General features: G+C 45.1%; 1 protein-coding gene across 1 annotated transcript in view; it reads left to right on the top strand.

The window, feature by feature from the left end:
• Positions 1–3,906: 3,906 nt before the first annotated feature.
• LOC142803086 (decapping and exoribonuclease protein-like) overlaps positions 3,907–14,978 on the top strand; it is a 119,880-nt gene continuing 108,808 nt past the window's right edge. The window contains exon 1 of the mRNA XM_075888192.1: positions 3,907–3,926. Within this exon, the coding sequence (XP_075744307.1) occupies positions 3,907–3,926 (20 nt within the window). The remainder of the gene's footprint in view (positions 3,927–14,978) is intronic.

The following is a 14,978-nucleotide window of genomic DNA, read 5'->3' as shown; positions in this document are numbered from 1 at the left end:
GCGTACAGACATTGCATGGGTTTGGACGGAGGCGCAGCAATAGAGTTTTGAGACCTTGCGTCAATCCTTGACGAAAGCACCCGTTTTGGCTTTCTTCACTAAAAAGCCTTTCATTTTCTCGGTTGACGCAAGCCAATTAGGAGTCAGCGCAGTTCTCATGCAAAACAGCCGCCCCATCGCTTTTTCGTTCCGGTCGCTCACAGAGGCGCAACAAAACTATGCACAAATTGAGACGGAAATGTTGGCGACAGTGCATGGTTGCACGAAGTTCCACGACTATGTTTTTGGTGAGGCAGAAGTGATTGTAGTGACCGACCAGAGGCCTTAGTTTAAATACTTAACAAGCTGCTGCATCAGTGTCCCCTTCGCTTGCAACGCATTAGGCTAACCTTGCAGAGCTGTCCGTTTAAAATGATTTATAAGCCAGGCACATATCTTTTTTGCTGATGTTTTGTTGCGTTTTTCGAGCACAGTGAGCATGTACGAGGAAACTGCGAAGTTTCAAGTAAATGTGCTGGAATTTGTTTCAGCCTTGGAAACCTATCTTAAAAGTATTCTCGCAGCAACCAACAATGATACCGTTCTCTCCAAGCTGCGGGAATATGCGCTGAGCAGTTGGCCTGACAAGAAGTGCGAGGTTCCAGAAGACATCCGCCCATACTGGTCTTATCAGGAGCACATACACGCACAAGACGGCCTCCTACTTCACAGCAACAAGGTGATCATACCAAGTTCGATGAAAGCAGAAATATTGGCTCTTTTGTACTTCACACACCCCGGAGCGGATAGGATGTAGGCGCGGGTATGAAGCGTCATGTTCTGGCCCTGCCTGGCAAGCGACTTAGAGCAATTTAGCAGAAACTGCAAATTGTGCCGAAAGCATCAGCGCCGAAACGCAAAGATGCCGCTTTTGAGCCACGAGGTTCCAAATTTGCCCTGTCGGCTGCTGACTCGCAGGTTGCGGGATCGAATCCCGGCTGTGGCGGCTGCATTTCCGATGGAGGCGGAAATGTTGTAGGCCCGTGTGCTCAGATTTGAGTGCACGTTAAAAAACCCCAGGTGGTCGAAATTTCCAGAGCCCTCCAACACGGCGTCTCTCATAATCATATAGTGGTTTTCGGACGTTAAGCCCCACAAATCAATCAATCAATCAAACTTGCCCTGAAAAGCTGTAGGAACGGAGCCATTGTTATACGGGGGCCGACAGTTTGCCGTTATTGTTGATTTCTATTCCTTCTTTTTTGAAATAAGGGAATTTCGCCATACCACGGCTAATCAGCTGAAGTCTTGGTGCACAGAGCTTTATTCGGTTTATGAATTACCGCTTAACTGTGCAGCGATAATGGGCCGCCATTTACCAGAACAGAAGTCAAAGACATTTTACATGGGCTCGGCATTACCCACGTAACGTCAAGCCCATATCATCCACGCTCAAATGGTATGACAGAGAGGGCCGTGCAAGAAGCAAAAAAGCTATAAAGGAGTGCTCTCTTAGAACGCCTGATTTCCGCATGGCTCTGCTTGAATGGCGTAATACACCGCGAGATTTTGTTTTGAAATCCCCTGTGCAGTGACTGATGGGAAGGCAGACGAGGACCCTGCTGCCCGTACCCTCAAGCCATATGGTGCCGGAAACTGTGCCCAACCGAGCCGTTCATACCTGGCTCCAGGAAATACGCCAACGCCAGAGGATCTACTACAATCGCCGCTCAAGGCACCTGCCACATCTATCCCCTGGCCAGAGGGCGACTACATACGATACCCATGAAAAGACCTGGACATTTGCGGTCATTCTAAGGCCAGCTGAGACGCCGCGCTCTGTGGTGGTGAAGACTGTAGAGGGCCAGGAAATTAGACGCACACGCGAGCATCTCCGAGACACACCTACACATGCCGAAGAGAGACCCCGTGACGGGTCCAAACTAATAGACGACGCCCAGCCCGCTCAAGAGCTACGCAGAAGCACAAAGCCACGCCGGGAGCCCTGCCGCTACCCACAACCAGAAAGACTAGTGTAATTATTTGCTTCCATAAGAAAAGGGAGATGTAGCATGGCTGAGTCACTCCGACGTCACCGGCCATTTTGTCAAAATCATGTGACCTGTTACGTCACCACTCTTGCCTATATCTACTTCGCTTCGACCACAATAAACGTTGTTCATCACCCGACTGCAGGCCCGCTTACACGTGTTAAATGGGATATAATAAGGCTCAGTGAGGTGAGGAGGACAGATAAGGCCTATACGGTGCTACAGAATGGGCATGTCCTTTGCTATCGGGGCTGGGCTGACAGAAGAGAATTGGAAGTGGGGTTCCTAATTCACAGAAACGTAAATGGCAACATAGAAGAATGCTATAGCATTTGTGAAAGAGCGATAGGTATGGTAATTAAACTCAATAAGAGATACAAGATCAAGGTGGTACAGGCTTGCATGCCTACATCCAGCCATGAAAACGCTTCAGTTGAAAGCTTTTATGAAGACGTGGAAATGGCAATGAGTAGATTAAACAGAGTTTACTATACTGATGGGAGACTTTAACGCAAAAGTAGGGAAGAAGCAGGCTGGAGAACAGGCAGTAGGAGGTTATGCCATCGGTACTAGAAATGCCAGAGGAGATGTACTAGTAGAATTCGCAGAGCGCAATATTTACTGATTTTGAATATCTTCCACCGAAAACGAGGAAACCGTAAGTGGACATAGAGGAGCTCTAATGGCGAAAATAAGAACTAAATAGACTTTATAACGAGTGCACACCCAGGCATCGCGAAGGTTGTGGAAGTAGTTACCAAGGTACGAGGCAGTGACCATAGATTGGTAGGGTCTCGAATTCACCTAGACTTGAAGAAGGAAGGACAAAAACTGATACGATTGATTTGTGGGGTTTAACGTCCCAAAGCCACCATATGATAGAAACTTATACGCAAGAAGCCAATCAGCTGTTGGGGAAGTCATCACGCCATCCAAATGGGAGGGTGCTATTGCAAGCTATGGACTTGAACAACAGCTATGGGCCGTTCATCGGTACCGCGACGAAGCAGAGAGACTTGGTCTTTCTGTTCTGACGTGGGAGTGGCCCGCAACCTTCTAAGCACGTTTTAGAGGACCGAATAAAGCTAATTCATTCATAGATTTAATTTAAATGCGGCTCCCCCAATCGCTTTGTCTTCCATGGGGTGCTACAAACCAAGTGAAAGAGCTGAGTTCATTTTCGTTATAAAAAAATTATAAATAATTTTTGTCAAGCAACTTCAGCAAAATCGGCAACTTCAGCCTGCTTTTCGCCATCTTTCAATTCAGCTGCGTACTGTACTGAGCAGCCTAACCTTATCAGAGGGGGGGGAAGGGTAGCGAATGAGACTGTATGGTGAGTGCGTCACCCTGGCTAACCAGAAACGCGTAGAATCCGCATACTCACCTGCTCCTGCTGGTTACGTAATAACAGCCGTTATGTTTTTATTTCAGTATTCGATCCTTGGCCAGCACAACTTGATAGAACAACACGTTATTACAGAGCCGGGTGTTGCACAGGGGGTTCTTTCACTTTGTTGCTCTCACATAAAAAAACATGTGCAACTAATGATGTAGTTCTCAGTTCCGAGCTAAGTACAGCGCCCATGCCGTGAAACCCAAGTAGGTGCGTAGCATGGCCAACCAGTAAGTTCCGTTTCTAGAGTACATAGTGCTCCGTTTACTATAGCGTTGATGACGCCTTTATTTGGATAAGCGGGCAAGATTTATTCGGCACGAGTAGAATCTTCGTTGGTGGAGTTGCAAAGTCAGCATACCGACATGCGCGCCACCTTTTTGTAGTACTTCCATGTCTACATGCATATCGCGACTGTTGAGATATGCGTCGTCTGCAGCAATTTAAGTGAGGTTGTTTCTCCCTTGAGATGTAGCGACCATGACTCTGGAGCAGCATTGGTAGGGCGTGCAATGACGCACTTGCCCAGGCAGTAACGCGTGCTCTTGCAAGGCGTGGGCCAATGCTTCCGAAAGATAATTTTTAGAGATTATATGTCTTGATTGCAATTACTTGGTTATTTCAGTCACTTATAATAGTCTAGAACTTGCGTACTTATTTTAACCCGGTTTCGAGCATTGTCGGCATTGTTTCAGGACTCTATTGTCCACTTATCAATGAGAAAAAGATCCGCAGATGGAAAACAAGGCAGGGCTCTAAAGTGCTTCGCAAACAAAAATTCACAGCATATCGACGTAGTGAATGACGATGAGTGGGGCGAAGCGCAGTCAGTCTGTCTGTCCGTCCATCTGTCAGCTGTACGAAATCGTCAACTCTACAAAAACCACTAACGCCATATAGTGATATTATTTCCAAGGACGTATACACACAATGCCATCTACTGAGCAATTCACAAACTACAGGTGGCTACATCTTACTTCAATTCATGAACTGGAGGTGGCTATGCACTACTACTACTACTACTACTACTACTACTACTGCTACTACTACTACTACTACTACTACTACTACTACTACTATTACTACTACAGCTACAGAGGAGGGTGCGGCCTACACCTTTAGGAGCTTCACGCCTAAAACTCAATAGTGTTCGTTCGCATTCTCCTGACAATCGTGCTCCAACTTTCCTGAATTTCACGCGCCACATTGTCCTTCCTGAAATATTTAGTCGGATCCTCAGCTATCACCCTTGCTTTCTCCACTGTTCGTAGACATGCAAGTACGCGTACACTTTGACGATACCGACATCACGGTGCGAACATGAGTTTCGGAAGTGTGACACTCCAGATACTTGCTCGTGGTGAGGCGCTGCTGTTCGTCCCATAGCCGCACTTACTGGAGTGTTCCGCCCACCCATCTTTCAGCATTGAAGGGGGTGGAGTGGTTCCTACAATTGGAAATGAAAAGAAAAATGAATCCACAACTCTCTGCAGTTAAGTGCAACACCCCAGTAGTAGTTCACAGGATAATGGAGATGGCGGTAATACCGTAATAGGCTTAGTGGAGAAAGGAAAGGGGAAGAATAGAGCGAGAGAAGAATATGAGAAAAATAAACAAAAAAGGGGGGACAGCTGAGACCCACAGATGGTGTGTTCGCGGCTTATAACGACGCTTGGGTTGAGTGGACACAACTACTGCCTGTGGTTAAGACTATCCCCGCCTATCAACCTGAGCACACACACGCACTGCAATTTGCGTCGACGTTAGGCGATATAAATCAGCACACACGAGCACACTTTTATTTTATACTAGCTATGTCGTGGCTAATTTTACCGCACGTTCTCTGAGGCAACTATTCTCATCTTTGAGACAACAAGCTTTGCCAAATTGATGATATTTGAAATTTAACACCCAAAAATCACCGTAAGCTTTTGATAGATGGCGTAGTGGAGAGGTCTAGAGATTTCGATAATTTGCAATTCTTTAACCAGCAGCTAAAACCTATAGCGGGTTTAGAGGGAGACAAAAGGTTAGGTGGGCAGATGAGATTAAGAAGTTTGCGGGTATAAATTGGCAGCAGCAAGCACAGGACCTAGTTGACTAGTGGAACATGGGAGATGCCTTTGTCGTGCAGTGGACTTAGGCTGATGATAATGGTGATCATGAAACCCCCTATACAAAAGGACCATTTTTGCCTCAATCAAAAATACAGCCGCCATGGCCGGTATTCATGCCGCGACCTCTGGGTCAGTAATCGAACGTCGTCACAACTAGACAACCGTGGTATAGATGACCTTTGGCAGAAGATGTGTCCTGTTATTACACGAGGTGTATCGATCACAGTAGGCAACTAGACGTGCGGGCAGGGAGACGACTATCTCCGTGTTATCTCGGAGAATGCTTAATGGAACGCAGAACATGAAGCATCCTGGATGCTAAGCGTACAAGTAACGTTTCATGAGCACCAAATAATTAATCATAGCGACACATCGCCACATGAACTTCATTAGCAGTGAGAGGCGGGTCTACGAAAAAAAAGAAAAGCTATACGTGGTTAATCGATATAAACGTGATTGTTCGAGAACCCGGTACCGATGACTCAGGCAAGACGGGCATTTACAAACTAACTTTGTGTAGAGAGGGAGAACGGAGAAAAAGGAAATGCTCCAAATGCTCGCATGGTTCAAGTCCTGGCATTGTGTGCGTAACACTGGCCTGCCCCGTGGTTTCTCATAGCGGTTAACCGGTGTAGTTGAGATCACGCGAAATTCTGCGTTGGTTTTAGTTATAGAAAAGAGGAGGCGAAGTAGTTCTACCACTGGTGTGTTAGTGCTTGTCAAATTGGGAAGGCACGTGCTGCGCCTGAGCAGGCTGAGGGGACCGGATGACGCTCACTCGTAAGTCAGACTTTGCCATCATCCCTTTTTTTTATGGCCCGTAGCAGCACGTTCCACGGCTGGGGTCGTAGCAGCTGCGGTTAATAAGACTACCGACTGCGTTAGTGTAGGTGCGTAGATTGACAGCTATGCTATTGCGTACCTAATACTACAGTTGCTGCCTGCCTCTTGGTCATGTTGCAACTGCAGCCTACTCGTTCTTCTATGAGCCTCATTATGCACTTGTCTTCACACCAGTACAGCCAGGCACTGGCTCGTATGAGGTCGAATCACCGCAGTAGTTTGAGAAGCAAGAGTGCCCTACCTAAGCAAAGCGAATCTTTGTAACTGCACTTGACATGTTTTTACGATTCTAGAAACAAGCAATCAACAAACATTAGGAATCCTGCACACCACGGGGCGGTGAATGTGGTGTCTTGAAGTACGGCAAAAGGGGTGGGGGGTAGTTGCCTGCAATAAAACATGTTTTTCGTGGCTTGATTTGAAGGAAGCTCTTTTTGTTGCAGTAGTGAAGCTATCAAAATAGCAAGGATTGTCTGTCTAGCCACCTAAACTTTGGCATGGACGTCGGTGGGAAGGTGCAAAGGGAGAACGTGACCCCCTTAAGACACGCCAGAACTTGCACCCAACCCACGCTACACCAGCGCTTCCCCAGTGATCCAGCCGTGATGGAACATGGATCCCCCCCCCTACCTAGATCAAATCCTGCCGATGCTTGTGCGTCTTGGTCTTCTCGTGACCACCTTCTACACCTCGATTAGACCAAAAGTTGTATGGGTGGCTAAAAAGGCTCGAAGATTATGTCTTACTGGTTATGACAACAATGATGTGACCATGACGACGCTTACATCGTCAAACTTTTACCTCCAGACACGTGTTGCACATACCCACCTAACAGGGGCAGCTAGCTGTTACGGGTTTCCGCCACAGGGGATTGACAATTTTCGTCTACCCAGGAATGGTGAGAACAGACGCTCGTTAACGAATCCCAGAAAGTTAAGACGATCTTACCTGTGCAGCCTTGACCAGATGAATGCAAAGAACAATCAGTATACCATGGCGAATCAAACCCAAGAATGTTGTGGAGCGAACGAACATTCTACCATGGAGCCACATTACATCTCCGAACCATTTAAGAGAAATAAAACTATGCAACGTGTGCAACGTTGAAGAAATGCCAGTCATGGTTATAATGCTGGGCTAGTTTCATAAGCTTTTATAAACATTACATTGACACTACCATAATGCAGGGGTCACGTCGGGTTAACGTCATTTGTACATCCACCATCCACTGAAGCTGGTCTACGTGACAGTAGCCAGGGTCGGAAAAGCCACAAAAATAAGAAGCTTACGTTCTTAAAAAAAACTGGCATCAATGCAGCTAAAGGACTCTAACCTCATGTCTGTAGATAGTTCTGCAAGGCATTCACTGATACGGTGCATGGGGCCTTCAAATTTATATACTGGGAGGAAAATAAAGGCTTTTTGATATTCGGTCTCAATTCTAAATAAAATTCATAATTTTTACTGACCAAAGCAATTAATTTTGTCTGAGCAATACGTAAATCTGCATGCGTGCAAGCTTGATTGATAAGGGGGTTCTAACATCCCAAAACCAGCATATGATTATGAGAGGTGCGCATGCTTCTAGGCTAGAGTTACATTTGTTATTGTGTGTTGTTGCTTCTTTTTTTGTTCCAGCACGCCTGAAAGCTATGTAACAATTTTTTTGAGCTTGTCTATAGCTCACCAGCTGTTAACCCCACTGTTATTATATGTAAGGCTTCCACCACGCAGCACCGTCTGAGCTCTACAGAAGAATTCAATAAAAGAGTCAGGCCATATTGAGTGTCAATGATCATACATTCTCTCATCCCTTATGCGGAATATTCATCGTTACCAGGCACCTTTGATCAGTCGCCCTTCGACTAGAGCTAAACGTTGGCTTCCCGTGTTGCGCAAATGAAGACGTACGATCGCAACTAGCGGTCTAAAGCTTCATCCCCAGGCACTCGGCTGCTGACCCGCAGGGCGCGGGTTCGAATCCCGGCTGCGGCGGCTGCATTTCCGATGGAGGCGGAAATGTTGTAGGCCCGTGTGCTCAGATTTGGGTGCACGTTAAAGAACCCCAGGTGGTCTAAATTTCCGGAGCCCTCCACTACGGCGTCTCTCATAATCATATAGTGGTTTTGGGACGTTAAACCCCACATATCAATCAATCAAAGCTTCATCCCCGCAGAGAGCGTCTACAGCTTATTTTAGACGACCTCTGTAATAGCAAAAAACAAGGCCCTGACTTCATTGGCTGACGCCGGGATCACAAACAGCAATCCTGGCAGTCGCATTCAACATGAACAAAAGCAAATCTAACAATCCCGGCGAACGAACGAAAGAAAATGGAAGTAAAGCAAACACTGCTGCAGATGGAGTTGCTTCTTTTCCTGCGCAACGCTCTGGATGTTTTAGCTGCTTCTTTGTGAGAGAAGTAGCAGCAAAGCAATAATAAATACCCAAATTTATCACATGTCTATAAAACGTGCACTGGTTTGCACTCGCTGGGTTGGTCCTGATAGATGCCGGCACTGTGTATTTTGTGGATGCCCGCCTTACTGTATTGGGCAAATCACTCTTCTTCCGACGAAGCCTGCGTTGTGCATTGTGTGCAGCCTTCTTTGTGCATTCGATTGCATCACCACAGACTTTCCGTCGAACATGTGACCAGTTGGATGGCTTTCAAAGCCGCAATGAGACTAGCCAGATTATGTAGACAACTGCAGAAAGAGGCAGAAAAAATACAAGAAAACAGTGATTGTTTCCAACTTAGTAACATTTCATTATTGTTCGACACCAAGCTTAGTGCACCATTGCATATTTGTTGTAGGGAAGCCTTAATTATGTTTGCAATCGCAGTTTTAGTACACCCATTTGGAAGCAGCGCATGCTCATTTAGCGCCCACTTTTTTTTCTTGTGGCGAAAAAACAGAAGGAGCCTATATGTTTTGGTGTTTTTTTTTTTCACGTGAGTGTGTGATAACCTATGTGCGTCATTCTTTTGCATGTTATGTTTATTGCAGTCTTCTCTTGGATTGTATTCGGATAAAGCAAGTAAAAAGTAATTTCGGCTAAAGAATATGATTGCGAACCAAAACAATGAGTGTGGTTCTTTCTAATATAAAGATAAAAAAAGGCTATGTGACGTAAAATAGCAAGACACATGAAAACAGCAAAAAAAAAAGATTTACAAGCGTAATAACAACATACAAGCTGATACAATGTATCTCGAAGACTGTAGTACTATTCAAAATCCTCTTTCTCTTTTACATTTGTACACGTAACTTTTATAACAAAGAACTCATGCAGTGCTTGTGCAAGCAAGGCCTAGCATGCTGTGCGCAAATAAAAACTAATATACTTCACGTAAGAGCACTGTAGTATAGAAGAAATTACGGATAAAACAATCGCATTACATACACTCTGCATAGCCTTATAATCCAAAACGCCGAGTCTCAATCGGCCTATTGTCGGTTAGGGTAGTTTCTTCCTGAAGTGTTTGATAATGTTCATGATAATGATAGTAGCTTTTTCTCGGCTAATGTGGGATTCACTGATGAGTGTGTGACCATTTCTGAGTTATAACTACGAGGCATACTGAGAAAGTGCGTCCCACGTATGTAAAATTGAACAGCTTTTAGGAAGCCTACAATTTCACGATCCTTTTTTCTTGGCACGATCTGCAGAGTCAAATTGTAGGGACAACTGGGCCACTTACTTTCTCCGAGTGCACTTTTGTTTATACAGCTCCTCTGTTTCGGCGATGTTCAGGGTCATTTACCTGCAAGTCTTGAGTTAATTTTCACCATATCAGGGTAGCTGCCGCTCCTGACTACGTTAGAATATGAAATTGAAATTATTCGTGTAGAGACAGGGCACGGCAATTAAAATTACAATGTTAGAATGAAGACATTTATTTCAGCGGAACCGTAATGTTCTGAAGACGCAGAGGTCAAAGTATACTTGAACCATAAAGATGAATATAAGTAGTAATAATACCAAGTTCCGCGTCAGAATATCACTTTTTTAACTTGCAAGCATGTTAACTCCATCGTAGAGATAATGAATGTAGTCGAATGAATAAAGCCCGCTATGTAAACCAAAGCATACAACATGTGGACAGTTGTATTTCATTGATGCACCACATCGCGTAATTACTAGAATTTTTTGAAACTCAGGTGTTTCTTCGTAACATCACAGTGCCCTAATGTGCTTTATCTTAGAGTAGAACTTGCACATGTTTCACGTAAACCAATCTCTCTTTTCTGGCACGTAGGTGCAGCGAAACGGCTAGGGAGAGGATCCTATTGTATTTTATTATTCTTTTATTGTGATGACAATTATGTGGACACTCTCGGCTGATTTTCACCGTCATCTTGGTTGTCATGTCGTAGATATGTATATGTATTTATATATACACGTCTGAACAAAACGCACAAGAAATTCTTACTCACAAGAAGAAATTCTTACGCACAAGAAATTCTTAGAAACAGACTTACTCTCAATGGACTTGAAGGAAACATTCCGGAAAAAAAAGCTCGTATGTCTCGCTTGTAGTTATGTTGTTATGCTCCTACGCATTAACCGCCAGTTTCACGGCTAATCCCCCGTTGTGGTTGGGAGCCATACATGAAGGAGCAAGCAAGTAAGCAAGCTTCTCCCACCATCCAGCTGCTTCCGGCATCAACTCCCACACTGTTATATCTTAGGAAATCTGTATTAGCTTTTCACAACGAGGGCTAAATCTCTTGAGAGCATCGGACGTTTTGGTGAAGTACATTGGAACTGTCCTTTTCGCTATCATCACAGATATTGCAGACAGCGACAGACATCAAGGAAGGAAACACCGGACAAATGCCGGCGAAAATTATGTAGAAAGTTCGGCCTTTGTGAGGAGACCGCGTGTTGTACGCCCATCTGCGGAGCACCTTCTACGGAATGCTGGTCACGTTGAAGAAAGGTATGCTTGCATACGTGCCCGGACACAGGGAAAAGGTGCTGCTGCGCGTACGAGAAGCGCTGCAGGTCAACTTACATTCGACCGTGTTCACTACATCTTGTATAAGATACTCGGCTGCTGACCCGAACGCCACGGGATCGAATCCCGGCTGCGGCGGCTGCATTTTCGATGGAGGCGGAAATGTTGTAGGCCCGTGTGCTCAGATTCTGGTGCAGGTTAAAGAACCCCAGGTGGTAGAAATTTCTGGAGCCCTCCACTACGGCGTCTCTCATAATCATACGGTGATTTTGGAACGTTAAACCCCACATTTCAATCAATCACTACATTTTGTATACTTGATAAATCTCCTAGCCTTAAGTCGTATCACAGTTTGATGTCCAGCTATCACATTCATTGCTTCGGCCTTGTGCAAGAACTGTGAGGTTTCTTTTATTTACACGCAGATAAAATTAAAACAAGCACACTCACGCATATATAGAGGACACTTCCAGATATTTTGATTAAAAATAAAAAAGTAACCTTGTTTTAAACTTGTCATGAAAATACACACTTCATGCATTACACAGTAGGAAGTGCTGTTTATTTCAACATTATATTGAGCTGTACTATGCTATAAAATTGACACTTTTATGTGGTAGGCAACCTAGACTCGTCATGCATTGTAATATCAACAATTTCAGCGTCCGTATGGTTTTTTCATGTCACTTAAAAATATGGTTACCTGACAGCAGCATCAGAGCCGAAGCACTGGCAACATGCCATGAAGGTTATCACTTCTCTATCTTGCGGTGACTTCATAAATGAAAAGCATTGTTTATAATGCCGGGATTAAAGTCACATCTCAGCAAGGTGTAAAAGTTCGAGTACTTTGTTGGTTATTTTTTGAGCCGATTTAGGTGGAATAAAAAAGCTCACGGAAACCTGCATGTGTACTTCTAACCTCTACTCATTGGCCTTGGTTAAAAAACAATTTACTTTGCGGCAACTAGGACGCATGTTACTATGTGTACTATGCGCTTTAAACTCCACGGCTGTCTAGACACATTTCTTATGTTTTGATTATTATGTTTTTATTTGAGGCAAGAGCATGTTCTTTCTAGCAGAGCTAAAATTACATATGTACTCGTTGATGAAAGACAGAAAATTGATGTTGCGCTGTCTTATCACTCCCGTTTTCACAGCTCGGCCATGGCCCCCGTTCGAAAGGTTTTCGTTCCTAAATGAAAAATCAAGATATGGAACAATTTTTGGTGCGTTATTTTTGAAATAAATCATTGCTCTCGTCTTGCGCGTTTAGCTTGTGGTCATTTCGTTGAAGGTATTATCAAGGTATTCATGGTTTAGTCAAAACTGGCCGTTAGCACTTATCGGGAGATAACAAACCACTCATTGCGAAATCGATCACAAATGGTTCTAAATATGGCGAGGAAGGAACACTGAGCAAATTGGTTCATAGGGATGGCATGACCGACTGACTATCTGTAATTAGAAAATTAAACTCTAATCGAGCTTCATGTAGGATTGTTTATTAGATTTTTCCGTGTGGCTTGTTGTAGTAAATATATACTTAGCTTGCGGTGACTGCGATAGGGCGCATATAAACAGGCACGACGTAAGCAAAAAGAAACAAATACTAGCTAATAATATTTCTTTTTTTATAGAATAGAAAATTACTTTGGCACAGATTTGGTAGAGGCGAGTTCTGCGTTGTTGATGACTCACTTTGTGCAGTGTGGGCTAAATGGTACACAGATGGCGAAAGAACTGTATGTGCAAGAAAAACATGAAGGCATGCTTACAATAGTAATATCTTGACATTTCACTTCACTTAACTTTTATTTCTCTAAAGACCCCCTGTAAGGGTATTACATAAGGGGTAGTGTATAACAAAAAAAAAAACCTCGGCAGATACCACGTACCTGGAAATCAACCTTATGTGAAGCACGCGGAGGGAAGGTGACCGGGTTGAATTTTCTTTTAGAGGCGGAAGCATCTTATACTCGCGCCTTGTAGTGCGCCGTCCGCGCCGTCCGCACCGCTTCTCGAACATTCGACAGTTGACGCGCGCGCATGCGCCGTCGCGCCGTCGCCCACCATCTGTGTACTACGCAGAGTGGACGTGCTTTGCTTCACCGAGACGTGGAACGCCAATGACGTCGACGTTGCGGGATACGCTTCGGTCGCGCGCACGCACGGGTTCCAACGACCTGCGGGCGGTGTGGGAATTTACGTCAAGCGTGACTTCGACAACGACGACGACTCCTCCATTGACCTCCGACTACAGCCCAGCGTTCAACAACGCGCCAACGGCGAGCACTGCGTTGCTACCGTCTGTGGCGTCGACGTCATGACGATGTACCTCGCGCCAAACCTCTCTCGTGCCGCCGTAGAAAAGTACGTCGACGAGGCCGTGCAAGATTACAGAAAACAACAACCGCAACATCGACCGTTCATGCTAGTTGGCGACTTCAACGTCGACGTCATCAAGGACGATTGGATAGTCGAATACATGGCGTCGCGACACTCGCTGAAACGCGCAACGCACGACGACTGCAAACACCACCAGCCGACCACCATTCGCGGAACCTGCATCGACCACGTCTTTGCAAATTTCGACCTACGACCGATGCAACCCGATCCACTCACTCTTTACCAACCACAAAGCCATCGTCCTCAAAGTTCGTCGCAATAAATAAAACACCGCCCTTTCGCATACGTGCCGTACGTGTTCACTCATTTAACACCTCATTTCACAACCACGTTAACCAATTTAGCCATCGACCCAAGTAAGTCGCAATTTAACACCCGTTAACCAATTACATGCTTCCGCATCCTCCTCAGTGTTCCCCCGAGGGAAGCTGCGGGCAATTTTTTTGAGCAACATGTCATGAAATGACACTAAATATATGTACAAATGTTGCATGCAGAGACATATGTTGAAGAGTTGCAGATGTTTATATAACCAATTTTCCACTTGCGCGACGATGTCAGCTCGAAATGTGTTTTAGCAACACCAGAAGCTTATATGAAGTGGTGATGCTCGCGAAGATGCTGGCCCTTGACACTGCTACCTAAATCAATTTCAGCACAAGGCACCTCACCGCAATTGACGTTAACCCGACATGACGGCTGTATGAAAGGAGTACATATGTAATGTTTATGCAATATGGTAGGCAGCACAGCAACCACTATCGACGTTCCAAGAAGATTAGCGTCTATTTGAAAAGTAGTTCCAAGACTTAGCGTAGCTTTGTGGTAGAATGCTTGACTGACACGCAGAATGCTTGGGTTCGATTCCTGCTGGGACCATGATATTTATTCTATGCATTTGTTGGGTCGACGCTAGCGATGTCACGTATTTCTCAACGCTGACGCGTTAAATTTGTAGATGTGTGTTCTCGTCGTTCCTAGATGGATGCACAGTGTAAATCACCTGTGGCACATACCCGCTTTCCAGCGGCACATACCCGCCCGTGAGTATGTGCAACTGTTTCACGGGAACTGTTTGACGCCGTACGCGACGGGATTGTGACATTATTCATGTCTTGATCAGCGCGTCATATTCGTCAAACCGTCTTACCCTCCCATGCTAATTTTGGTTCACGCCAAGCTAAGGGGGTGACCGCGAGAGCACCCATACGTAT

Source organism: Rhipicephalus microplus, chromosome 3, assembly GCF_043290135.1.
Source record: "Rhipicephalus microplus isolate Deutch F79 chromosome 3, USDA_Rmic, whole genome shotgun sequence".
In the NCBI taxonomy this organism is placed as follows: Eukaryota; Metazoa; Arthropoda; class Arachnida; order Ixodida; family Ixodidae; genus Rhipicephalus; species Rhipicephalus microplus.
Note: the sequence above shows the minus strand (reverse complement) of the source record. Positions and strands in the feature narration are given on the sequence as shown.